Raw genomic sequence first — 27,964 nt, forward strand, 5'->3', positions numbered from 1 at the left:
TCAAAAAAACTATTTGTTTTTTGAAAAAAAAAGTTAAAAGAAAAATTAAAAATCAATTATTTAAAACAGTTAATTTTTAAAAAGCTCATTTTTTTTATAAAAACCAATTTACCTAAACAATGCAACCGGTCCGATCATGGAGAAATCAGGAAAAATAAGTTATGATTTAAAAAAAAAAATTGCCTATAGAAACATCTGTGCAAAGTTTCAGTCAAATCAAAAATCACAATATAAAAAATATATTAGAACTTGGATATTTTTTGTGGAACTGCTCATTAGTTAAAAATAGATCCCAGTTGCCATTTTCAAATCGAAAGCAATCGAAAGTTAGGTTGCTGAAAAACAATCAGAAATGGTAATTCTGGAATTGATATGATAACCAGAGACCATATATCACTTCCAGACGCCATTTCAAAATCCAAGATGGCGACTTTCGGTTTTTAGAAAACATTCCTGTGAATCAAAAACGCGTCAAAAGCTTCCACCCTCGCCAACGAGAACGTTAACCGTGCGTCCCCTTTCACTGTTGAATCGGTGGAGGCACTAGATTAACCACTCGATTGCGTTCTAAGGAACGAGTTAGGGTGAAAATATTTGAATTTAGAGCTCGATAGTATTATTTTAAAGAAAAACTATCTTCTACAAAATTGTAAAATATGATGAAGCGCATATTTTGCTGTAATCACAAATTAGGGTGACCCAAATTTTCAATGCATCTCCTGCATCTAGCTCGCTTGTTTTTGCAAATAGAGTTAAACGATGTTGGTCCCGTTAATTTTACGCAGCTTTGCAGAAGATTATTTTTTTCACCTAAAATAACCGATTTAGAGCTATTGTACTAAATCATAAGAAGACAACTACAGGTGAGGCGCTAAAGCCTAGAACTAGAAATAATGAAAGATTATAGATATTGAACCATTCCTGTGAATTTTGATGCCCCCAGCCATGTCAAACACGCGTCAAAAGCCTCCACTCACTTCAACGCGAACGTTAACCGTGCTTCTCTTTTCAATGTTGAGTCGATATAAACACCAAAAAACCACTGTGCAGCGTTCGAAGGAACGGGGTACTCGATAGTAATATTATAGAGGAAAATTAGAGAAAATTTTCTCTATGAAATCGTGCAACATAATGAAGCGCATATTTTCTTGTAATCACAAATCAGAGTAACCCAAATTCAGTATCTAATTCTCTTATCTTTGTAGATAGAGTTAATGATGTTCTACAATGTTGTAGCTCAGCCAATTTTACGCAACTTTGTAGGAGAAAGTTTTTCCTATCTTTCAGAATAACTGATTTAAAGCTATTTTAATCAATTACAAGAAGAAAACTACAGATGTAGATTCACTGTTCAAAGTGGAGAAAAAATAAGGATTATAGCTATTTGCCATTCCTGTGACTTTTGGTGTCCCTAGTCATTTCAAAACCACATCAAAACCACATCAAAACCTCCCATTCCTTCCAAATCGATGGAGACGTCAAATAGCCATTGCACAGCGTTCTAAGGAACGAGTTCAGTAGGAAATTTGGATCTGGGGCTCGATAGTAATATTCTAGAGAAAAAATTTCTTCTATAATATTGTGCAATATGATAAAGCACATATTTTCCTATATTCATAAGGGGCCATCCACATACCACGTGGACAGATTTTTAACGATTTTGACCCCACCCCCCTCCCCCTCCGTGGACAACTGCCCATATAAATTTTGAAAAAAATGTATGGACCGTGGACATTAGCCAACCCAAAGCTGTCCACGTGGTATGTGGATGGCCCCTAACTTAAATTTTCGATGAAATCCAGAATCTATGAATGAATTTGGGACCCCTAGCCATTTGAAATTCGTGCCAAAAGCTCCAACCCCATCAACGCGAGCGTTAACCGTGCGCCTCCTTTCACTGTTGAATATTTGGCGTCTCCATAGATTCAACAGTTAGAGGAAGCGCACGGTTAACGTTCGCGATTTGGGAGATGGGAGCTTTTGATGCGTTTATGAAATGGGTAGGGTCACCAAAATTCACAAAAATGGTTAAATATGTATAAATTTTCATTTTTTTCAGTTTGAACATTGACACTTCACCTGTAGGTTTTTACTTGTGATTTAGTAAAATAACTTGCAATCGGTTAATTTGAAAGTTAGAACAAAAACTTTCTACTACAAAGTTCCGCAAAATTGATGGGGCTACAGCATTCTAATTCATGGTTTAACTCTATCTGCCAAGATAAAAACGTTAGATTCTGGATTCATCGATTCATCGATCATTTGGGTTACCCTAATTTGTGATTACAGGAAAATGTACGCTTTATCATATTGCACAGTTTTGTAGAAAAAGAATCTGTCTAGAATATTACTATAGAGCTCTAGACCTAAACTTCGCCCTAGAACCTAGAACGCTGTCGAATGGTTAATTTTGCGTCTGCATCGATTCAGCTGTGAAAGGAGGCGCACGGTTAACATTCGGGTTGGAGTGGATTGGAGCTTTCGACGTATTTTTGAAATGGTTAGGGGTACCAATACCATAATGGGTACATAGGTATAATTAGGGTTTGCAATATTTCCGGGAATCGATTTCCCGGGAAACGGGAATAAAAAACCTCATTTCCCGGGAATTCCCGGGAAACCGGGAATGGAAAAAAATCATAGCAAAAATTAGATTTCTAATAAAGTTTATTATAAAAGGTAACAAAAAATCGGTTAAAATTTCATTATAAATTCGCATGTAAAACGAACTGAAAATCAGTAGAGTACGGCTTTAGCCGTTCGTGGTGGATCGTAACCCGCGGGTCAGAACAATTTTTGTTTTATTTATTTATTTATTTTTTTGCTCCCAACTACTGTTCATTAACCAGACGGAAAATAGTGTTAGTGTTTACCATCTCCAACACCTTGACCGGTGTGTTTCCCATGCATTGAAAATCGTTGTCGTTTGCTGGGGAGATTGAAGCTGACAGTGTAAGGATACCATTTTTTCACGCTTACTACGATGGAACACATTTTCCATTCACCGGTACCCACCGCAAAATTCTCAGCACTTTTGCTATTTCCGAAAAAAGGCTATCGCTCACACAAAGCCCATACGGTCGGTCGGTCCGTGGTGTGCACATGAAACCATTCAGTCGCAACAGTGCTCTTAACCATTTTTCGAACTTAGTGCAATTATGACTTTTTTCCACCTTACCACAGTTGACAACAACAACAACAACAACAACAACAACAACAACAACAACTTTGCATGCTGTTGTGAGTGTTGCACAACGACTATACAACAACGACAACCGCACACTTTTGTGCAGCACATCATTCGCTCAGTGTTGTGCTACCAGCACATATCATCACACCACAACAACACACAACCGGCAACCGGCTAAAAAATTCGCGATCAATTTTTGCTGCAAATGTTTGCAAAAGACGACATTTCAAAGTCTTCATGTCGTTAAACAATCCCTTCAGATCCGCTGACATTTTTCCGTTAAGCCCAGAATAGTTCCGTTCCGTTTCCGTTTAGTTTCCAGAATATTTCCAAATCACCTATTCCATTTACATTTTATTAGAAACTGGAGTGTCCAATGCTTTTAGTTTATTGAAGAGAAAGCTGATTGTTAAGCAGGCATCAGACGAAGCAAATATTTGCTATATTTGGTATGGGCTTTTTAAAGCAAAACTTCGAATCGGAGAAAACTTCGTAGAAAATCTAGTTGTCATTGGCGAAACAATACTTTAACTCTTCGTTGGAGTTGGTATCATCATTGATTAGAGAGTAGCATTCCGTGTAAGAATTTTGATAGATTAACTGGAACGTTATTACGCCATTCGGAGATTTTCTGTGGAAGACCGAGACACACCGGATGGAAAGGATAGAATACTAAATTATCAGTTCAATATGACTCAAAATGAGTCAGTTTCGGGGCAGTTTAGCCTACGTAATTACCCTGCAAAAAAGATTTGCATGTGAAATAGCGACCACGACTCAAGTTACACTGACTCTTAAGCAGGTATTAGACGGAGCAAATATTTGCTATTTTTGGTACGGATTTTATTTTGTGCAAATAAAATTCGTACCAAAAATAGCAAATGTTTGCTTCGTCTAATACCTGCTTTTGCTTTATCAAACTATTTTTTTCATGTCGCATTGATTTACGAATATAAATTTAATTTTTCAATTTACAGGTTTCAAAAATTTTTGTCAATGAACATGGAAAAGAATCTAGACAGCTGTTCGCTCAGTAGTGAACTAACTAGCAAAGAACAACATTAGACGAAGCAAACATTCGCCTGATTTTTCGTTTACTGAATAAGACAGAAAATATTTTTGCAAGCAAATATTGCCCGTCATTTGATGCAAAGAGGGGAAGAGGTATTTCCCGGGAATCGTTCCCGGGATTGCAAACCCTAGGTATAATCGTTTATTTTTTCCAGTTTAAGCTTTAGGGTCGCACCCGTGTCGACAAGTATTATTGAAAAAAAAGTTTGCGATCATTCTCGAATGCGATAATGAAAGCAATGTAGCAAATAGCTTTATGTAGTTATTTGTCGACTCAACGATCGTGGTTATGCACACAACGCTTCTGTTTTTCATTACGAGATAAATACCTCATTAAAATAGAGTTAAACTGGACTTTTACTGATACTGTTGACGCCTTGGAGACTACATAACAGAGCTTATCAGAATAGAATTGAGGAAGTGATCAAAATCGATCGATTATCCTTTTATTTGTAAAACAAAACCCCTTCCTAAATTATATTTGATCGAAAAAACGGATAGAACTAGTTGAGGTGAAAGTGTGTTGAAGCCATAAATGGCCGACTTCGAGCCCCCACGTGGTCGACTTGGAATTTTTAAATGCTTACCACTCGGTAATAGTTAATGCGTCACTTGTGAGAACATATCATCATGTTTGTTATGGTGACGAAAACATAAGATAGTGTATTCATAGATAACGCATTAACTATTCCCGAGTCTTGTTGCACTGAAAATTTGTAGTCGACCACGTGGTGGCTTCTTCAAACTACCACCTTAAATAACCTCGATGAATTGCGATGAAACTAGGAATTTTCTAGAAACATGAACCAGGAAACCTGATTCTAGGCAGAATATATAAAGCACCATGAATATAACAAGGTATTGTTGATGTTTGTTTGACACATTGCGCATTGAAGAGATACGTGGTTGTCGTTACAAATTAAGCGCGGCAACGCGGGCCGGCTATCTACTAGTCTTCTATAGGTAGGTATAAACAATGAGAATAAAAGGAAGGTGAGGAAACTTACTTGCCCGTCCCCCTCTGCACACAGTTGATGCCAAATAGTGACGTAACTATTTGGGTTTACCATTGAATTCGTCTAGTTGTTCAAATTTGAAGCATTTACTAATAGGGTAGTAGCACCAGTTTTGGCCATGATAGAATAAAATTGTTAAAAAATATCTTAAATTACTCCTGGGAACTCGAGTTACCGAGGTTGATGTTAGCAAATAATACGAATGAGTTTTTATAGGAAAAAAGCAAAGAACGAAAGCTTACTAATAAAGATCAATGAGAGATAAAAAAATAATATAGATCAATGCTGTTATGTCGGTGTTATTAAACACCCAAGTCAATTTAAATAGAATTCTAACTCGAAGTACTTTGCACTACTAGCTATGTGTGAATATGATACTATTATTTAGTTTGTGTAATAGATATGCTGGCTTTTTAATTAGTTTATTAACTAGGATTTTCTGCTGATAAAATATATTTTAGATGATAAAATCAAATTATAAAAAGAATTCGTGTGGCTTCAACTTTTTTGCAAATTGGCCAAAATAGGAGCCCCGAATGGCCAATTTAGAAATGCAATGGCCAAAATAGGAGCCTACAGAAGTTTTTAAGTTGGAAAATATGCAAATAAAATAACATAATTCAATTATTGAAACTGAAGGTTAGTGCAGAACATAGGCGAATTTATTCGATTTTCCCGTTGAACTGATTCAATTACATACTTTTCGAAAGAAGAAGGACAAATATCTCTCATACATAACATACTATGGCCAAAACGGTGCTATTAGCTACTAGGAAAGTACACCTTTCTCCTCAACTTCCTTTTTTGCTCATTGCGATAAAAATTACGCGTTGAAGTGGAACATTGTTTCAGTTTTGTTTTCGTCATTGGAAAATGATGTTCTATGGGCTAAAGATGTCATTTTGTGCTATTGATATTTTTTTTTAATCACGACTATTTTGTGAACAGTGTTTATGTAGAAAGGGTATTTTTGAAGCCAAAACAGTTGATTTGTAGTGATCAGTAAATAATAATTTCGATCGTGTAAGTTTCTGACACGTTCACATTTTCACATATCTGATCTCATAAAAAAATAATATTAATATTGGGTATGCTTCTTTCTCTGCTAAAAGCAATCGAAAATATTTCACGTTTAGCTTAAGAAGGCTTTCTGAACACCAAACATAAAAAAGTTGTATCTCTTTACGGAAAATGTTTAAATCATTATCATTTTTAATTCCAAAGAAAAGTTTTATTTCGTTAGTATAAATAAGAGTCTTTAAATTTTCAAGAATAGATGAAATGTCGTTTACAAATAATGTAAATAGTAGAGGGCCCAAGTGAGAGCCTTGAGGAACTCCTGAGGATAATTGAATGGCTTTTGATAGTCTTACTTTGAATTTGACTGTTTGTTGATGATCTGTTGAACACGATGCTATTCATTGAAGAAATTGTGGATGAATTCCTATTTTTTAATTCAAAGCGAAAATTTTGGGATCAAAAACTCTACTGAAATCAGTATACAAGATTTCAACATAATTTCCTTCAACCATTCCAATTGAAGAGAAGTAAATAAGCTCGAGTAACCTAGTTATTGATGAGCATACTTTGAAAAGGTCATGTTGCCCCTTACTAACACGCAGAGAATCCTGAGTAAGAATCCCCAGGATACCTTTAACTCGATGACGGAATCGTGAAAGGAATCGCAAACACGATCCGGAGGATTCCCACCCGGGATTCTTATTCAAGAATCCTAGAGCCATATACGGGCCATTCTTGAGGATTCTTTTTTCAAGAATCCTTTTCAAGGACGCTCACGAATCCAATGTGAGGAATCCTAGAGAATCTATGCGAGTCGTATGTGTTCGTCCGGGGCGTGAGAATTATTTTTTACTGTCTGTTGGAATAACTTGTTGTTAATTATTACCGCAAAAAGTTTCGATATACAAGAAAGAATGGCTATACCTGGACGGTAGCTAATTTCAGATATCTTAAACTTAAAATGCGCTGACATGTTAAATGTTGTAAAGGTTCAAGCATTCAGGGAAGTTTGTGCAGAAGGTCGATCTGCTTCAGAGAATGTTGTATAACTTTCTTGAAACAAATCTGCAAACGAATGCCGTTTTTTTCTATTTTTTCATGCAGTTGCATTCTTGAGAGAAAATTGTCAGATTTCAACTTTGATTTAACAATAAATTATAAGGTAAAATTCAATTTCAAGCTTGGTTTTCAGTGAGAACCCTTCAAACCCATTACTTATGGCATTGTTTCATTCACCACAGGTATTACGAAAAGCTGCTAAAGTATTACTATTTTTGCAAGTTTTGTATATTTTATGAGCTTTTTGCTTACGACCTTTTTGAATTTTCAATATGTCTATCATATCAACAAGGTGCTTGGACGTATTCGGCAACCAGAAGGCATTCTATTGGATTTCAAAATAGCATCTGGACTTATTGTATGGCCTCTGGGCATACTTTTGGCTCCGGAGTGGCCATTTCTGACTGTTTCCAAAATTTCAAAATAGCGTCTGGTGTTGATTACAGGTCTCTGGGCATCTTTGTAATGCCGAAAATACCCATAATGAGTGGTATACGGCCAATTCGGGTTGTTTTCCAGATACTGGAAGTCAGCATTTTGGAATCTTCTGGTATTTGGCCTTGTTGCTCTGAATAATCGTTCAAAACAAGGCTCGACATTCTTCTATGGCACAATAGTTAGCATCATGAAACTACAATTTGGTGGATGTGGTGCTAATTTTTCAATCAAATGCTAATTTTCCAATGGAAAATGACTACAATTTTGGTGGATTTTTTTCGATTGATGTTAATTCAAAGATTTTTCCATGATGAACGGTATTTCATATATTCGTAAAATAGCTTGTTAAAAGTTCGTTTCCGTCATTTTAATTGACGAAATTGATAAAAATTTGGGAAGTTTTGCCCCGTTTTTTCCGCTGCCGAAAATAGTGGACTCTGATTTGTTCCTCATTCCACACCGCTTTCCAAAATTAACCTTGAATCAGAACGGTATACACACCTGTGAAATATTTCAGGATTTTCAGACCGATGTATTTGGAATGGCTTGATTATAATGATACCCGGGGTCGACTCTTATGCTCGCGAGCCTCAACTCATCTCAACTCAAAAATCCATTAAAAAACCTCTTTTCAAAGAGCCTACCCATCACATATGTGATCTTGACGCAACGAAACCATCGACAGTTGAATGACTGATTAACAGCCGCGACACCAAATAGTGAAACAGCCAGCCAGGAAATTATGCATCCGCTAAGAGCAGCCACTAGAATGACGATGCAATTGAATGGCACTCGCGAAGCACGTACGAACATGGACCCAAATTGACGGAAAGTAATTACATTAGAAGGGAAATTGCATTCACGATTGTGATTGAAATTTACCGATCCGATGAATGTGTGGTTTTGTTTTGTCGCCTAAGAAATTGATGGTTAAATTAGAATGTGGTCGGCCACAGAGCATCAGAAATAAAGTTAAATGTTTAATTCTAAGTAACTTATTTCAATCGAAAAGTAGCTCTCAGCTGTGTGCCATCCATCTTACCGGGTTGCGTCTCCGGAGGACTCCAATATCCTGTGCGAATCTAATCGGCTTGCCATAAGGAGTTATATTGCAATATTCCTCGTAGCCCGGTAGTGAACGTGATGGCATTGTGTAAATTATATCTAAAACTTCTGCATACGTGCTGACACGTGTGGGAAAACTCAAGCCTCACATCTTGAGCCAGGAGTGCTGCCTGGAAAGCAGTGGAAGCGAATTTCTTCTTTTTTGGTAGGGATGTGAATATATTTGTACCATTATTGTGGTGAAGGCTCCCCGGAGGTGTGGTTTAGCAAATTGAATACTTCCTGTATCATTGTTAGCTGATTGTGTAGCTGGGTGGAATATTTTCATATGTGTGATGGATGATTTGCTCCAGCTGCGAAGTATTCTAGTGAGAACGGTATTTTGTAATGCGTTCGTACAGTGATAAAGCCACTTTACTCATGGAATATTTTTTCCCTCTGATTAGGTTGAATTTTTTGTGTTGCGGTTTACTAATATTAATAGGAGAACGGAAAGCATGTTTTTGTACTTATAACAAGGCGCGAATTGGTGGTTTTGAGGTTGTACAAGGACCCCCAAGAGGCATAAAAGAAAAATAACGCTTTTGATGCGAGATTTGGCAAATAACTCTGCAGAAGCTACTTTGCTAAATTGTATGACAGCGCTCTCAGGTAGAAAATAAGTTAACATGGTTAACACAGTGTTAGTGCAGCCAGAAATTTATAATGATAAAACAACTTGGGTACTTTAATAAATTTTATTTAAATGATGAATTCACAACGCGCAAACAACCGTAAATTTCTAAATCCTGAAATTAAAAACAATCAGTGTTGCTATTCGGTGTAATGTGAACCATAAATTAATATTTTTTAGAGCGTGGACACCGAAACTGGCTAAAACAAAATTTCGAGCCAGAAGTTTTAAAAACCGTTTATGGCTCCTGCTCCACACACAAAAGTTGGATAGTGCAAAACCACATCGACAAGGAAGATTACTAGTAGTAGTATGGTCTTACGTGTTTTACTTACAGTGGTGAAACATGATATTGTAATTTACCTGACACTTGAGGACCGCGGTGTTCCCCGACATGACATATTCGTCATGTACTTGTACGTTGTACTTCTGATTTACAACTGCAAAATATAGAAAAAAAACCTAATTAGTCAAATTGACAACAATTAGTTAACCGGAAGCCGTAACAATTTTCTTCTCATTTAAGACACTCACTCAAGTTTTCATAAAGCTTTGGATGATCCACAACTACTTCCCAAGAAAAGGGTTCCATCACTAGTGATGACGGTGGCAAAATTAAAGCGAAATGATCCACTTTTTAAAGTGGCCCGAGAATATATAGAACAACTTTGCAGTAAGCATCATTTTCACGTCAAAAGGTAATGGTTCGGAATTGCGAGGCGCAGCTGGAAGTAATCACCGGTTTGTGGTTATTTTCTTTTGTTCAGTTAAGTGAAGCAGACAAGCTTTTAAGATGATGAGAGAGTTATGTCATCTTGTCACCTTATTCCGTGCTGCTTTTTCTTTTCGATGGTTCAAATAAAATAGTGCGGTAGTGACTACGTCAATGCGTACCTTTTGCGTTTTGCTTTGATCGATTTTAAGCAGAGTAAAAAAGTAGGACAGCATATTTCTAAGTTTGATGTAGAAGAAATCTTGGTACATAAACAGAGATTATGATTGAGCTTTGTAACACTTTCTGCATGAACAAAAAAAAGGAAAATAATTGCACATAAGTATGGAGATAATTCACTCTTAGTCTAAATGCGCTTACTATCTATATGGTAACAGGTGAAATGGTACAGAAAAAACGTATAAACGAATCATCTGTCATAAAATATTAGTAACATCTGAGTAGCAATTCACGTAACTTGGACTATTGAGTGATGAATTCTTTTACTGAAAACAGCACTCTTTGAGAACGAACAGGCTTAGATCCTTTTGATACTAAAAAAGGTACATCGACATAAAAAGAGCAACACGCCAAAAAATCCACCCTGAACATCTCCCAAAAGAGTTGAATTTTTCAAGAAGTACAGTGTGTCGTGGGTTGTAAAAGGCATGAAGAAAAATTGACGACCGCTCGAAAGTTTCGAACCGAACGGTGCCATTGGGATGTAAATTTTAACAGTCGAAAGGCCATAAAAGCCAGCCAGGAAATGACCCAAACGTCTCGGCTAGGTGCCGTTCATCGTACAGAATGTCTCCGGAATCGATTCCATTCTTCGCCAGGCAACCGTATAAAGTTTTTAGTAGTTTTTGATAAAACTAACGACATTATTGCTGTAATATGAAAAAAATTACTACGCTTCGCCTCAATTACAACAACCGATCCGTTATAGAACATAGGGTTTTAAGAAGAAGCTCGAGTAGAAGAAAGTTGATAATAGCCAAACTGAATGAATGAGTTGAACTTTTGTTCGACGAAAGAAGCAAAAGTTTGGTTAAGATGGATTTGCATTCTAAGAAGGAGATACCAACAAATGATCGAGTTGGTGCGAAATTCGCCTAGTATTAAAGAATTTAGTTGTTTTGCGAATAAAAGAGAAAAAAAGAGAATTTGATTAAACTTGTGCAGAGTAGAAAGGAGGGACGATTTTAAGAGAAAAGAAAGGCCAAGAGGCCACCACAATTTTCATTTGCGTGTAAAAACTTTTTTTCGAGAGTTGTGCTTGACTGAATGAAGTTATGTTCTGATTCCATCGCCTAGAACCTGGGTGGCAGAATCAGTATTAAATTTTTTTTGTATAATGATAATAATTTGTTCATCAAATGAATTTTGGAAAAATCTAATCTAATCTGGTTTCAATGGATTTTTTTATGGTTGAGCCATAATTAAAAAAAATCGAGTTAGTAGATTGCTTCACATTTATATGCATAGGTTATAAACTAAGTCTCCGATAAAATGTAAATTTTTATAAAGATTAACAGAAACATTCTAAACTTAGTAAGTCTCCGATAAAATGTAAATTTTTATAAAGATTAACAGAAACATCCTAAACTTAGTAAAACGTCGACTTAGCCTATGTCATAAAAATTTGGTTTGTTCAACTGGTTCATGCATAATAGCGTCATGTTGCCACCTTAAATTTAAAAACAATATCGAACACATATTTTCAGTTTTTACGCATAGTCCCGACTCTGTAAATGTCCATATTGGGTTTTTCTTTGCATTTTCCTAGATTTTACCCTCCTTTCCTAAAAAGAGAAGTCGATGATTTCGATTATTGATATTTGGCCTCTGGACGTCATGTCAATTTGTCAATATCCATATTTGAGGATCAATGATCAAATTTCTCAGATTTCCAAAAACCGGGAGTTACCACCTTAAAATGAAAAATGACGTCTCAAACACCGATTTTCGGTTCCTAAGTGTCATTTTACTTTTATTAATATCAACATTGATGGGTTCTTGAGCTTTTTCCACAGTTTTATATTGCTTCTCAGAAAGTGAAAGTTGCCATCTTGGTTTTCAAAATAACGTCGAATCTCACGCTTTGGCCTCTGGACGTCAACCTTTGGTTTCCATATGTAGCCGAGAGTCTGGGAATACCCCTACTCAATGATATAATTTATATCAGTTAGAACCTCCTCTTCCTTTTCTTAACATTTTCATCTTTAAATACGTCTATGGACGTCACATTTTCAAAAGGAACACGTACACACGTAGGAACACACACACGTACGTTTAGAATCCGTATAGTCGCTTACAAATTCTCTGGATAGTATTAGGTGCGCAACAAAGTTTTCGCTGTTTGTCAATAGATGGCGCCAGTAATATAGGGAGCTTTTACGCGTGAGTTTATTCTTAAGGGATGGTGGCCCCGTGGTTAGCTATCGATGTCGGACGGCTAGCCCTCCCACACGGTTCTGATGTCGGGTTTATTCCCGATCGAGGATCTTTTCGAGCTGGAAATTTTCTCGACTCAGCACTGGGGCACGATGTATCGTTGTACTTATCCTACAGCATGCAAAATGTGCCAAAAACAATATCGATAACGAATTCTCTCAACTTATCTAGTTGATCGAGACCATCGAGATCGAGACCATATCGAGACCGTGCGATATTGTTTCCAAGCAGATACGTTGCGGCTGCGTTTGCGGTAATTTGACAGTTAGCCCATATATTTTCTGTCAAATTAACGTCAATGCAATGCAAACGTATCAACCTGCCTTTCCGTAACAGCCGTTAGAGATGCAGGGGTAAACTTGGTCTATGGCAACAACGGTTGTAACATTTACTTCTTTCCATCTTAGGGGCCATCCACATACCACGTGGACAGCTTGGGGGGGGGGGGGGGTTGGCTAATGTACACGCTCCATACAATTTTTTTAGAATTTATATGGGCAGTTGTCCACGGAGGGGAAGGGGGGGGGGTCAAAATCGTTGAAAATCTGTCCACGTGGTATGTGGATGGTCCCTTAAGGACTAGAGGTGGGTAATCCTTAATCCTCTCACAAACTGATCTTGAGGGCTGGTTCTTCAAAGTTACTGAGTAATCTTCCGCTCTTTGTTAAAGAGCGGTAACTCACCCCTCAATTCGCAAAAACAGCTGATAGCTGATTTTGTTGATCAGACACCGGATGCGATAGCCATGTGAAAGCTTTGCATCCAAAGCGCAAAGCGGTGTGCAGCCAGTTGCCACCGACTGTTCGCCCTGCTATGCATAACCATCTACCAGCCGCGAGAGCAAGAAAAAAAATTAACTTGCCACAGTTCACACACAGTCACACGGGCTGGCTAACACCGAGTTCGCACACGAATGGATGACAAAAGGGGAATGGAAAAAGCGAGAGAACTGCAGGCAACCGCTCGCGAGTTGATCAAAAAAGTCTGTTCTTTGTAAAAACAAAATCTTTTGATCGCGAGCAGATTGCCCGCAAGCTGATAAAAAGAGCTGGTTCATCAGAAGAACCAATTCTTCTGGGAGCGATCAAAAAATTTCGTTCTTTCAAAGAACTGATTCTTCGGACCAGCTCGCGAGTGGATTGCTTGCATCTACATTAGAGTGTCAATGAAAATCGATTTTTCGAATTTCGTTTAGCGGTAGGGCTCAAAAGTTTCATTTTCTTGAAAAAAGTTGTCATGCAAAATTTCAGCTCGATCAGACATCGGGAACACGTGCCTCAAAGCGGTTAAAGTTTCAACATTTCGACCGATGAAAAAAATGAGTCGATATCGAATCTTTTTTTTATGCCATATGTCTTAGAAATGCATGAAACGTCGACGATTAACTCGAAATTGTTTTTTTACAAAAACACTGACTTTCTGGGACTTTGAATTTTTTAAGCTGGGAGAGTGAATGCGTTTCGCTAAACCATATTCGAAAGTCAATTCAATTTTTTCATACATCTTCTTGGCACTCTAATCTGCATATCTAGATTCAAAAGACCATTGAACCAGTTTTTTCGCTCTTTCCGTTCAACTTTTGTCATCCATAAGTGTGCGTACTCGGCGTTGGCCAACCCGTGTACCTGTGTGTGATTTGGACAGTGGCAAGTAATTTTTTTCCTTGCTCTCTAGGCTGGTGGATGGGTAATGCATAGCAGAGCAGACAGCCTGTGGTGCTGGTGTCTGATAATAAGGTATATTGCAAAGGAAAGCATTGGTGCCAGAGCTGTGAAACTTCGAAACTACAAAATGAATATCACACAACAGCAATTTCATTCTCTCAGGTTGAGACTGATATTGGGTGCCACCCGTGTCGATTCTCATTGAAAGGCATGTCAGTGAAAAATATGTTATTGCCTAGAAACACAAAAGCTGTTTAAACTCACTCATTTTTCTCAGAGATGGCTGAACCGATTTTCACGAAATCAGTTGCAAATGAAAGGTCTGGAGGCCGCATAAGATGCTTTCGAATTGCATTGTCATCGTACTTTAAATTTAGGCACTGTATTTCAAAATGTGAAAATCACGAAACTTCATTATCTCCTACACTACGCATCCATTTTTTACAAAAACTGGTGTCAAATGAAAAGACTTTCTTGATAATCCTTAACTAATGATTTTTTATAATGATAATGATAATGATAATGAAAATGATAATGATAATGATAATGATAATGATAATGATAATGATAATGATAATGATAATGATAATGATAATGATAATGATAATGATAATGATAATGATAATGATAATGATAATGATAATGATAATGATAATGATAATGATAATGATAATGATAATGATAATGATAATGATAATGATAATGATAATGATAATGATAATGATAATGATAATGATAATGATAATGATAATGATAATGATAATGATAATGATAATGATAATGATAATGATAATGATAATGATAATGATAATGATAATGATAATGATAATGATAATGATAATGATAATGATAATGATAATGATAATAATAATGATAATGATAATGATAATGATAATGATAATGATAATGATAATGATAATGATGATTAATTAAAAGAAACGTGTTCCGGAGGCTGTTAAAACTCACCCATTTTTCTTAGAGACGATTGGACCGATTTTCACAAAATTTGTATTGTATGGAAGGTCCCATAAGACCCTATTGAATTTTATTGTAATCGAACTGTAACTTTACATTACTCAACATACATACTCAACATTATTTTCATTTAAATTCAATGTTCTCGGCGTTGATGGGAATTAAATTGTTAGAAATTAGGAATCATTTCTTCCATTTTACTACCTCTTTAGCACAATTCATTTCGAAAATATTACGTAAAATTTCATACATTATACATTTATCATTATGAAATTTAGTTACATGACATACGACATCGGCACATCGCTATTCTTGGAACGCAAAGAGTGGAAATACCCTCATTGGATTGTATTTGGCAATCCTAGGATGTATTGGGCTGTATGGCTATACTGCCGTAATCTCGCAGACTGACGTAAGCGCAATTTTTTCAAATATGAGGTTCTTATACCAATTTGTTCGTTATTCGAAGACAAATCTCCTGGTATCTTTCTTTTAGTTGTAACTTAATTGTACGTTGCATAAAATCAAGAAAACAAAATGACGTATGCACCATTTCAATACAAAAGTGACAAGTAACCCGTTCGTTTTTGGGCCGTATTGAAAAACTGATCAAATGGATGTACGTCATAATCTTGTAACACGGCAGTATATGAATGGTAATTTTATAAAACATGTCCGTAAACCGTCCCAAAACGATTAGAAGATATGTAGTAAATAGTTTAATAGAGAACAGTTACTTAAAATGACAAAAAGCTATGTTTTTTGTTATGTAATATTAATTTATCAAATATTTCTGTAATCAATGTTGCGAATTTATTTGTCACATGAACGTTGAATACGGCTAGTGTGCAAACGAATCAAATATCTATACCTTTTGAGCGTTAAGAGATGATTCCAACACAACCTGTTAGTAAGGGAAAAGAATGTGGAAGTTCTTCAGAAGAGCTCCGTAAGAGATGTCCCTTCACATTTTCTAGATGGGTAATATTTACAAAATATTTCATACGTTATCAGACTATAACGATCAATAAAAAATAAGATAAAATTATTGAATTGAAATATATCGAGGGTCGTCTAAATTGTTTTGAGCTGAACTCGAATCCAACCAATTAGACCAACAAAGGTGTTGAAGCATTGCAGAATTGAGATTGAATCCAGAAAACCGGCCGATATCTAATAACTTCGCCATAAAAATTGCTCCCCAGTTTCACATTCCCATTCGCTTGTATATGGCAACATTGTCACACCTATAAAAAGTCTGCCCTACAGAGTAAAAAAAATTTACATTTCTTTAAATGCACATAAATGGAGCATTAGAAACCAGGTAATATTCCGTGTGGCATTATATTCACATGCAATGTAAATGAATATATTGTTAAGTTGCATGCTTATTTATATTCAAAGCTTTAAGTTTACATCACTTAACGTACAAATTTACATGGTTTAAAACGGTTATGTACTGTGCATTATTAACGGTGTTAAACTGTATATGTTTTTCACTTTATGTGCTAGAAACTGATATGTGCATTCATTTGTACTAGCCGTAAATTTCATTTTTTGGTACTGTGTAGGATAAACGCTTGAATGAAAAGTTCGATACGAATTTCCTATTTGACTCAGAAAGGTTTAGTTTTGTTTTATCAGATTTTCATCAACTGGTCGGCCTGACTGTTACCATCAGCAGCATCTTAAGCTCCCGTTCCATTCTTTGCCCGATCATATTGAATCCTGCTTCAAGTAAGGCGACGGGAACAATAGACCCAACTCACGCTACGGTCGCAGAAAATAGTTTTCTCTGTAATCCCTCGGTCTGAATCGCCGCTCCCGCAGATGCTGGCATTGTTTTCTCGGAAACCCTGTACATACCCAGTGCGAGGCAAAAGACGCTTTGGGAACGGTGACAATAGTAGGGAATGTTATTTTTTTTCAATTTACCCCACTGTCTGTTTTTACTTTTCTGAGTGACACCAGCATTAACAATTGTGCAATGCCATTCATGGTGCATCGAATGCGGTGCAGAATGAATAAACCGAAACCAGCGTTCTCTGAATGCAGCCTTCCAACTCTGCTGCCTTTTCCGTACGGTCTTCGTCATTAGAATTCGACAAGCTCCAGACGCTCGCTCTGTGGCGTATTTCTTTCGTTGTTGGACGTTTTGTTTTTTAATTTATTATGGGATGTCTTTTGTCTTGAACTGACTCTAGTACGACCCCCCTCCAGGATTCAGAAGAGCATGCGAATGTCAGACTCGAATACGCTGTAGATGGCGTTTGATGTGCGATTTGTTTTCATTTTTAATTTGGAAAGTATGTGTAATATCGACAATGGATGCATTCTCTTCTCAAGTTCGCGTTAAACGTGTCAACATTGACGCAAGCATTATTGAAGTTTCGCTGGCAGATATTTTTTTTCGTGCTAACCTGCTCCCTAAGGGCGAACAATTTCCTGCCATCGACTCAATAAATAAAAGATTCAGTTCACTCTGGCGAAATGAGCAGCGGCTTTTTGCAACCATAAAAACTTTCCGACCTAACAAATTGAAAGAAATAATCCTTCCCGTCTGTCGTAGGCCTGCAGCTATCGCCAAAGATTCTCGAACCGGTATTTTCTGCCCTTCGGATCAATTGTTTGCTCTGTTGCTCCCGAACTGGCTGCGGTTTACTTCTTCCATTTCCGCTTCCACGACGACACCGCTCTCGTATCTGCTGTACGACGCATTCGACGACGGTAGAAGAAAAAAAAAATACCGGGATGTTTATTTTTATAGCTCACCGGTTACATTCATGTCGACGTGAGCATCTACCATTACTCGCAAGCTCGATTGAGCATAACAGCCGATGGTAATAGGAACGAAAGACGAATGGAGCTTATTCGAGGGCGGAAACTTTGATTCCGAGTCGCACAGTGCCAAGGAAGCGCTCGAGCTTTACCGGGGCTGTAGAATGAAATGGAAAAACGGGAAAAATCAATTTCACAGACTGTTTGCGAAAACTCAAGTGTCGTGATTTGTATATTGGCTAATAAAACATGAGACCTGGGCCACTTGGAAAGCGCGCAATATGAAGCGCTTTGGGGCGATCGGTTGATTTCCTCTTTCTGCCATTAACTGCAATCGAAAACGTCGATTTTGTGCACTTATCTTTACAAAATGATGCTATAGAGGAAGCTCTTATCACTGAGATTTTTTTTGAATTTAGTTGAAGTATGGCTATAAAAAAGAGTAGGTTTCATTTTCGGTCAGGTGAATTTTGATTGAAAACAACCAGTCGTATCGTGATTTTAGATTATGTAATATGTAATAATAATAAACGGTAAGTTCTTTCTAAATTTTTGTTTTCATAAGTGTTACAGCATGTATTTCGCCTGGAAATACGCGAGAATTTAATCGACCACTTTTGATTTGCATGAAACTTTGCGCACGTATTTGGCTTAGCAAACTGAGCATTTTTCACAGGTGGAGAGATTTTTTACACCCATGAGTTACATTCTAAAAGGGCGTATGCCTTTTGGCATAGGTTTTATTCGAAGCAATGTAGCCCAGAAACCGTTGGTTGTATAGAAAAACTGTCTGAGAATGAGTTGTAGGGAATTAAAAATGCACCATAAAAAAATATACACTGTACAAAAGAAATTAAAAATAAACATTAAATTTCAATTTAAAAAAAGAGTTGAATTATTTTTATTTTTTTTTTAAAGAAACTTGACGTTAATACGCAACTTTTAAAAAAAAAAGTCCAGGATGGAGAAATGAAAAATATTATTTTTATGGTAGATTATTTTTTTTATAAAAATTCTAATTCAAGCAATTTTCAAAATATTTGTATTCTGATGATTTTAAAAGATGCAGAGAGTCATTTTGAATCAAAAAGCTCTTGGTAGTAAACATTCTAAAGGCATCGGTTTTCGAGTTATTTCGAATTTAAGCTCGAAAAATTATAATTATTTAGGAAAATACACGTTTTTCTTAATTTGTCCATGGTTCTCCAGCAAAAACCATACGTTCATTGGAATGCTTGATCATGAATATACAATTCATTCTTTGACAGCAAAACGATTGGGCGAACGGTTCTCAAGAAAAGAGTTAAATGTTCTAAGTGATATAAATATATATTAGAATCAAATATTTATTTTCGAGTATTATTATCTTAGGAACATATTTTTTTTATGACATAGATACTTTACAGAACTAGTTTCACCTTATATTTTATATACATCATAAGTAAATGATTCGTCATCTTTTGAAAACAGCTTCGTTTGTATCTTATTTTCCGAAATCGGAACAAAAGAGTAATACTTTTGTGTGGCAGCTATTATTATAGATTTTTTGAAAATATTGCTCCATTCTCTTACTCCTTGTTCATATTCTTCATATGATACCCAACTAAATGACATTTATGATGAATTTTTATTACTTTTCTGATTAGACCAATCATACAATTCTTTTGCGCTTGTAATGGGATGTTCATGTTCTTTAGCTAAACTTGTATTTCCTGCCATTCGTTTTAATATGCCACCAATTGCATCGCATGGGCCTTTAACATGAGAAGTCGCAAAAAATGCCACTCTGCATCGACGTTATATTTTGTTTTGAACTTGCAAGGACTTGCAAAGTTTTAACTATTTCCAGCTCCATCAGACATTAATATCGCTTTTTTCAACTCTATTGTTGTTTTCAAAAAACTCATTAATTTGCCAATGAACACCTGAACCACAACAGTATCATGATGGAGTACTTCCGATATTATGATGAAGCTGATATTCTTAAGTGTTCCAGATTCTGAATAGTAAACAACGAAGGGATGAATGGTGGCTTGACTGTCATTCCAATAACTACACGAATCACAAATTGATAAAGACGTATTAAAATGAGCTTGACTGTTCCATAATTTTAATTTTGCAATAACGTTTTCGTTTAATTTGCGTAAGCTGGATGAGCACCGATGACCAGGAAAGGGTCTACAGCATTTGGGCTTGGTGTATTCCATTTTCACTTTATTCATCTTCACAAAATGCAAACTGCTACTAACACATCTGGAGTTGTGCAATCGTATTTATATACGAAAGAGATATTATAGGTAACCCAGTAGTTATTGGTTGCGTACTTTACAAACAGTTATTATTAGTAAACAAGTAGGTAGTGTTGCACGACAAACATATATTTTTATGAAACATTCGGCAAGGGAGAACGTGTAGGCAGGCTAAGGTTTAGCGCTTGAGTTATTTATCCAATCGTTTTGTTGTCAAAGAATGAATTGTATATTTTTGATCAAGCATTCCAATGAACGTATGTTTTTTGCTGGAGAACCATGGACAAATTAAGAAAAACGTGTATTTTCCGAATATTAATAATTTTTCGAGCTTAAATTAAAAATAACTCGAAAACCGATGCATTTAGAAAGTTTACTGCCAAGAGCTGTTTGATTTAAAATGACTCTCTGCATCTTTATATTTTATAAATATTTTGAAAAATGTTTAAATTAGAATTTTTATAAAAAAATTAACCAACATAAAAAAATATTTTTATGGTATTTCTCCATCCTGGACTTTTTTAAAAAAGTTATGTATTAACGTCAAGTTTCTTTAAAAAAAAAAAAATAAAAAAAATTCAACTCTTTTTTTTAAATTGAAATTTACTGTTTATTTTTAATTTTTTTTGGTCAAAAAAAATTTATTTTGTACCGTGGTTTTTTTGTGTGTGCATTTTTAATTCCCTACAACTCATTCTCAGACAGTTTTCCTATACAACCAACGGTTTCTGGGCTACAATGCTTCGAATAAAACCTATGCCAAAAGGCATACGCCCTTTTAGAATGTAACTCATGGGTGTGAAAAATCTCTCCATCTGTAAAAAATGCTCAGTTGGCTAAGCCAAATACGTGCGCAAAGTTTCATTCAAATCAAAAATGGTCGATATTCCACCATAGGTCATTTGGCGCGATCTCGCTCTGGTACGTTTTTTCAAGGAGGATTGAGATTTTATGACTTAATGCAACAAGGGTGAGGGGGGGGGGGGAGGGTAGTGAAAGTTATGAAAAATATTCTACATCATATAGGAATGCTCCCATACTGCCACGTCATGTTGTGTTTTGCTTTGTCAGTGTTGTCAGTGCTACCGCTATATAATTTGGTAACGTGACTGTTATATCAGATTTGACGCTTATAGCATGGCCCTAGTCTACGTCATTTGTATCCATTGAATTTCCAAGCACCTGTTAAATCAGCTAGCGTTCATTGCGTACTTATTCACGGGTACCGATTGTCCCAATTGGAATGCATGACATCAGATGACAAAGATTCAGAAATGATCAAATTAAAAAAAAAATATATATATGAATCCGCTTCGATTCCAGTATGATATTTATATTTACACAATTGAAGGGAATCAGTGTCCGAACAAAATGAAACTGAAAGCAGCCACCAATATCTGCCTTTCCGCCAGATATGCTGTAGTAAAAAATGCTAATGTGCTTGGAAATGACTTGACAGGTGTACAGAAGCGAGTTGCTCCTGCGTTTGACATTGATCTTTATTGAGCGATTCCTTGAATTCAGCATTCAGAAACCAAAGGTTGGCATCCGGAGGCCAAAACATGATGTTCGACGCTATTTTAAAGATGGCAATTTTCCGTTTCTGAGAAATAGTCGGCCAATGTGCGTTTGCTTCCTCGGAGATGCCCGGGATTAATGATAGACAAATAGCTGGATGCTACGAGTGGCATATGCTTTTTCGCGCGCGCGTCGTATGCAGTGTTTCGCATTGTTCAGCAAGAAAGTTACTCGTCGTTCCTTTTCGTAATAAGCGAACTTCGTGAGCAACATTGTTTGATTTCGATCTGTCCGTTTAGCCGAAGATCGCCTCCGCTGATTCTATAATAGCGCGTATTACTTCGAAAATTTGCGCCAGCTGAAGTGTACCTGGTTTCTAGAGGGCATTGGGGAATAGGAATTGACAAATATTTAAACACTCTGATGCCTCTGGTGGTGAATTGTATTCGCGCGCACGACACGGCCCGCGGATTCTGCACGATGAATTATCTTTGCGCGCAATACTATCCGATTCGGTCACTTACCTCGGTGACACAACCCATCCTTTTCATCGCAGTCGTGGAGATGCAGAGGTAAACTCGGTCTCCAACAACGACTGTTACATCTCCTTCCTCACAACATCCTTCCTAACCCTAATGACCGTTAGGACGTGGCTGTTATCGATCCATACAAAGCGATAGCTGCTGAATTGTTGTACACTGAAGATGGCAAACTAATCCCAAGTAGGCATATACGTGGTTCCTTGTGCAATCCCGGAGGAGCAACTACGAAATGTGCGGTCTTCAAGCTCAAGCTCAAGCATAAGAACTTCGCCGAGGACTTGCCGGGAAAACAACGACCACCCGGAATCAAGTCGGTGGGGCTAGGTTAATCTGATTATTTTCATTATATTTCAACAAATTGTATTTAAACCCGACCTGCTGAAAATCCGAAAAAAAAACATTCTCTTCTCGATTTTTTCCCTTTGCCCACTATTTTCCTTTTTGCCCACTAATTTCGCAGCCGTTGTTTCTCCCACGGGAAACAAGGTGTCTAGAATCAGCACTATATTCCGGCAATGGAATGGCAATAAAAGTACTATTTTTGACTACGTTACGTGGGAATGGAATTTTGTGACTATACCTGGTTTTAGAAAAGGGGTTGCTACACAAATTATTATTATTATTATTATTATTATTATTATTATTATTATTATTATTATTATTTATATTGATTTCCATCTGACCCGCAGTGAACTTAATGAAATGTTGATACACTAACAATTACAAACAAAGAACAAAGTGCAACATTAACAAACAGATTTCCAGCAATACAAACTATTTAACAAACACTTGAAACATTTTTAAACTACCTTAAGCAGGTATTACACGAAGCAAATATTTGCTATTTTTGGTACGGATTTTATTTTGTGCAAATAAAAATCGTACCAAAAATAGCAAATATTCGCTTCGTCTAATACCTGCTTTAATCTATTCTTGAAAACGTCAATGGTTACATTAATAGCAAAAAAGTCAAAAAATCTACTGAATACGTCACACATCGCCCTAATAGGTTCGTTCTGGCCGTAGTTAGTACGTTGGTAGTCAAGTCGTAGAAAGTTCCATGATCTCAGGCTTCTCGCAGGCACATAGATGTTGAGTTGGGAGAGAATGGCCGGTACATCAATTTGTCCAGCGATAAGTTTCCCCACAAAAACAGCTTTCGATATATTTCTCCTTTTTGCTAAAGTGTCCATATCCAGTAAACGGCAGCGATCAATGTATGGAGGAAGCTCACTCGGGTAACTCCATGGTAGAGTACGTAGTGCATAACGGATGAACCTGTTTTGCACTGACTCAATTCTATTGTTCCAAATCTCCGCATTAGGGCACCAAACAACAGCAGATGTTTCTAGCACCGGACGCACCAGGGAAAAATATAATGAACGCAGGCAATATGGGTCTGAAAATTCTTCGGCGATTCGAATTGAAAACCCTAGGTTTCTGTTCGCTTGTGCAATTATGCTCGTGTAGTGATCTCTAAAGGACATTTGAGAATCTAAGAGCACACCAAGATCCTTAACTACAGTGACTCTTTCAAGCGGCTTACGACGAGGAAAATCTTCAAATCATTAATTTACATCTTGGCGGAATGAAAAAAACAAACAAACAAAGGAAAATAGCAGCGATCCAAGGTTGCTTCCTTGTGGCACGCCCGACAAATTTACAAAACTGTATGATTCGCTGTTTCCTAGTTTCACAGACAGAGTACGACCAACAAGGTAAGATTGAAGCCAGCCAACCAGATTCGATGTTGCACCCAGCCGCTCAACATTCGCCAACAAGATGTTGTGATCTACACGATCAAATGCTGCTTTGAGATCCGTGTAAATAGAGTCTTCTTGAGCACCATCTTCCAAATGTTTGATCCAATGAGAACAGAACTGTAGCAGATTCGTTGTTATAGATCTTCCAGATGCCATCGTGAGCGTTTGCAACTTCTTCTTCCAAAAACATATGCGAAGGGAGTTCGCTTTCCTTCCGTTTGTCATTTACAAAAGCCGAGAAATCTTTGGGGTTTCTTCTAAGGTTCGACTGTACACGTAGTATGTGCTGTGAATAAAGGATACGGTTATATGCACTTTAGTTATTACTGGCCTGGGTGAAGTCTCGTTTTGTCAAGGTATTACGTTCATGTGTGTATCTGCGAAGTGCTTTTGCTCTCAAACGTTTCAGTTTTTTCAACCACTGATTAGACCAGGGTGATTTCGGTCTAGGACGAGGAGCTGGAACGTGAAGACTGAACAGCTGAAGTAAAACAATTGAGAGTCTTTCTACAGCAAGATTAACATTCGCAGCATGATTTAGTACCGTCTCCCAGTTGATTGCTTGTAACGAATCCATTAGTGCAATAAAATCTGCTTTGGCAAAATTAAATCCTCTATCTTCGGACGTATCATCAAAATCAACTGGTTGCGGAAATGCTTGAGTGACTAATAGAGGAGGGTGATTCGAATCCATTTCTAGTTAAGGCTCATAAGCTTCAACGACAGTGCATTGACGAATAAGAGATTTAACGTTTGAATTCTATCGTTAGTGACAGTGTACATCTGTAACATATTCAGCAGCGACATACCGTTCAGAAGAGCAGAAGCAGTTCCAGAAAACGTAGACTCGGAAATGTTTGGAATAGCATAGCCCGAGCTTGTACGTGTCCAGGTAATACCAGGCTGATTGTAGTCTCCAAAGAGCAAATGAGTTGCATGCAAATGTGCTTGTGTTTTGCATGACGACGAAACTTTAGAGACCTTCCGCTAAACGAGATTCGGAACTGTTCATGTTTTGCAATAAACAACAATTCGAATGTTGTTCCCGAGTTGACTATTGAATTAAGGGGTTATATACCTTTTGCTTGAGAAAATGAGGAAGATTGAAAATTTTTTTAGTGTGTAACATTTTTTTCATTATAATCAGGTTAAAATTTTCTAACAGTATAGATTTTCAACAAAAAAAAAGTTTTTTTTATAAAAACATATCAATTATTAGTGGAGCTATGGCCGTCTTTCAGAAACTCTTTTATTTTAAGAGGCTTGCGGTACTCACGATGGCGACTAAGCAGATCATTCGAAATCATAGGACCAATTTTTTCCGTATGGGCTTCCTCACTGCGACCAGAATCGTAGATCTATTGTGAGATATGCCCGGGTGTCTGCTGTATCCCGCACTTCTGTTAGTAGCAATACCTCTATTGAGAAGTGGCATGCTTATTGTTATTGTTCATCAGTGCTTGTGTGTAATGTGCTACTCTTCCTTACACGCTTACTGTTCTACTATACCGATACTCGTTCCTCTTGCAATATAGCAATATCAGTTCAGTTTCGTCGTGCGTCCTTCTGGCCAGTTTTATTGATAAGAGGGACATGTTTTTTGTTAAGAGGAAGTCACGCTAAGGTATTTGTAGATTTCAGCGTAAAGGAAGGGTAACTGGTGGGGAGCCTGAGAATAAACCCATGCTTAAGTCCTTTTTTGACATCGGATGGCCTGGTTCTACTAAGATTCGAACCCAGGACCATTCGCTTGACAAAGCAGATTCTGTAACCTTGCGGCTACGCAGCTCCCCGAACCCATAATAAGTCATTAGTTTAAAATTTTATCGTGTTTGAGAACGTAAAATTTTGAACGTATTTTGTTTCTTATGTAAATGGAACAGTTTTTTTCCGAAAAATCCAGTTTTTAGTGTTGAAAATTGTGTTAAAAAATGAGGATCAAGCTCCAGCTCAAGCTTAAAAATTGCAAACTTCGTTTATCAAAAAACGATCGACCAAGGACTGACGACGTTAATAATGAATATTAAAAGAAAAAGATGGAAAAAATATGTTTGGTAGTTTTTCGGCATTCGTGAACACAACAAAGTCATTTTGGACAAAAACTTTTTCGAGACTATCACGTATAAAATTTAAAGTTTAACTTATGTGACCATAACGAGGTGCGTTTCAAATAGCTCTAACTTCCTTCCTTTTGTTCTAATCTCAATGAACATTTGAAAAAACTTTCTAAAGTAGTTGTAGTTTAGGAGTGAGCATTTTTTTTCAATTTTCTGATAAATAAAAAGTTATATAGCTCTTAAATACACAACGGTTTATTTATACCGCATATGCATTGTAATGGCATCGCTAATGATAACAGGAAAGCACTTCATTGTTTAAGGAATGGTTTAAGCTCTCTACAATATGCTCCCGCACTCATACCTCTACTACAACACCACTCATACAAAGAATGAGTGCCATGAGTGCGCCGAACCACTGTTTATCTCATCCCGTTTTGCTTGCGGAGTTCTACTTTAATTCATTAATTTATATAATCTTGGAAAATACAGGTAACGTGTAAATTTGATAGAGAGTATTCGTAGAATATATTCCTGGCATGATAATATCAAAATCTATTCAAAAACATGAATTCCATGCGACATCATCTTTTTTTCCTGTATGGACTTCCTCACTGCGTCCACTGGACAAGGTTGCTGATTCTTGCAGCGACGAAAAGTTCACTGCGTATCGAACTCACCACTGCTGCAGCAACGTCGCATGACTGAGACAATCTATTCGTGTGCGAGAGTATACCATGCACGATGTATAGAGAACCTTTCCTTTAGATTTTCTTGTTCTTTAATGAGTTGCTATTTCGTACAAGCCGAACAAACGTTGCTCACTGATTATTGCGAGAGGCAAGTTTTCGATCGCCGTGAGCGTTCAGGGCGATTGTTACGTCCTGATGCTTAAACGAAATAGCTCTGTGCGCCGCCGCCAACATTGTTGCGCATAGTTCTCATGCCGAATTCGTTTTTGCGACGCAGTTCTGCAGTTGAAATTACACTCAGCTGATATTATATACGACATTTGACAGCATTTGTATTTGTTGCTGTTTCAAACTATAGTCTTAGCCATAAAAAACTAAAAACACAACAACAACAACAAACTATACTCTGTTTCACTCGCGTACAAAATAGCTCAGGAAATAACTAGTTCTAGTGTAACTCGAATTGCAAACACGAACAGCTGCGAAGCGCACGTATAGATCCAGTGTAGTAACATTGCAAACAACAAATGCAACATTTTTAGGTATAGTTGCCCGTGAATCATGTTTATTGTTATTAAAGTGTTTTTAAAAATGACAAAAAGAAAATTTGAGCTTTCTTAGTACAATGACACTTTTTTATGTTTTCTTCTCGAAAATAAACTTTTATTGGTTATTTACTTTCATCTTTTAATGTTACTGTTGACGTTCTGTCACTGTGAACTTTTCAGAGTTTGTTTGTTGAATTGGACAAAAATTCATAGCCGTGAGAACAAATACACTAAGGTCGCTTCTTACGCGGTTTTTTTACGCGGGTTTTTTTTACGCGAATTCCAGAATTTACGCGTTTTTTTTTACACGGATTCTGGAATTTACGCGGTTTTTTTTACGCGGCACATATCCCCCGCATAAAAAGCGACTTTAGTGTATTACAATAACATACCTGGATTGCGGTTTAATAGCCCGCCAATGCACACCACCGCCGTCAGAAACCTACGACCACGCCGATGCGTTATCTCTATCAAAGC

The 27,964-nt window shown here is 36.9% G+C and overlaps 1 protein-coding gene across 7 annotated transcripts in view; it reads right to left on the reverse strand.

Moving 5' to 3' along the window:
• LOC129725998 (cell adhesion molecule Dscam2) overlaps positions 1-27,964 on the reverse strand; it is a 300,505-nt gene that overhangs the window by 56,066 nt on the left and 216,475 nt on the right. For all 7 annotated transcript variants that reach the window (XM_055682511.1, XM_055682509.1, XM_055682508.1 and 4 more), the window contains exon 6: positions 9,896-9,972. In XM_055682511.1, coding sequence (XP_055538486.1) covers positions 9,896-9,972 — 77 coding nt within the window. The remainder of the gene's footprint in view (positions 1-9,895; positions 9,973-27,964) is intronic.

This window comes from Wyeomyia smithii, chromosome 2 (genome assembly GCF_029784165.1).
Source record: "Wyeomyia smithii strain HCP4-BCI-WySm-NY-G18 chromosome 2, ASM2978416v1, whole genome shotgun sequence".
NCBI lineage: Eukaryota > Metazoa > Arthropoda > Insecta > Diptera > Culicidae > Wyeomyia > Wyeomyia smithii.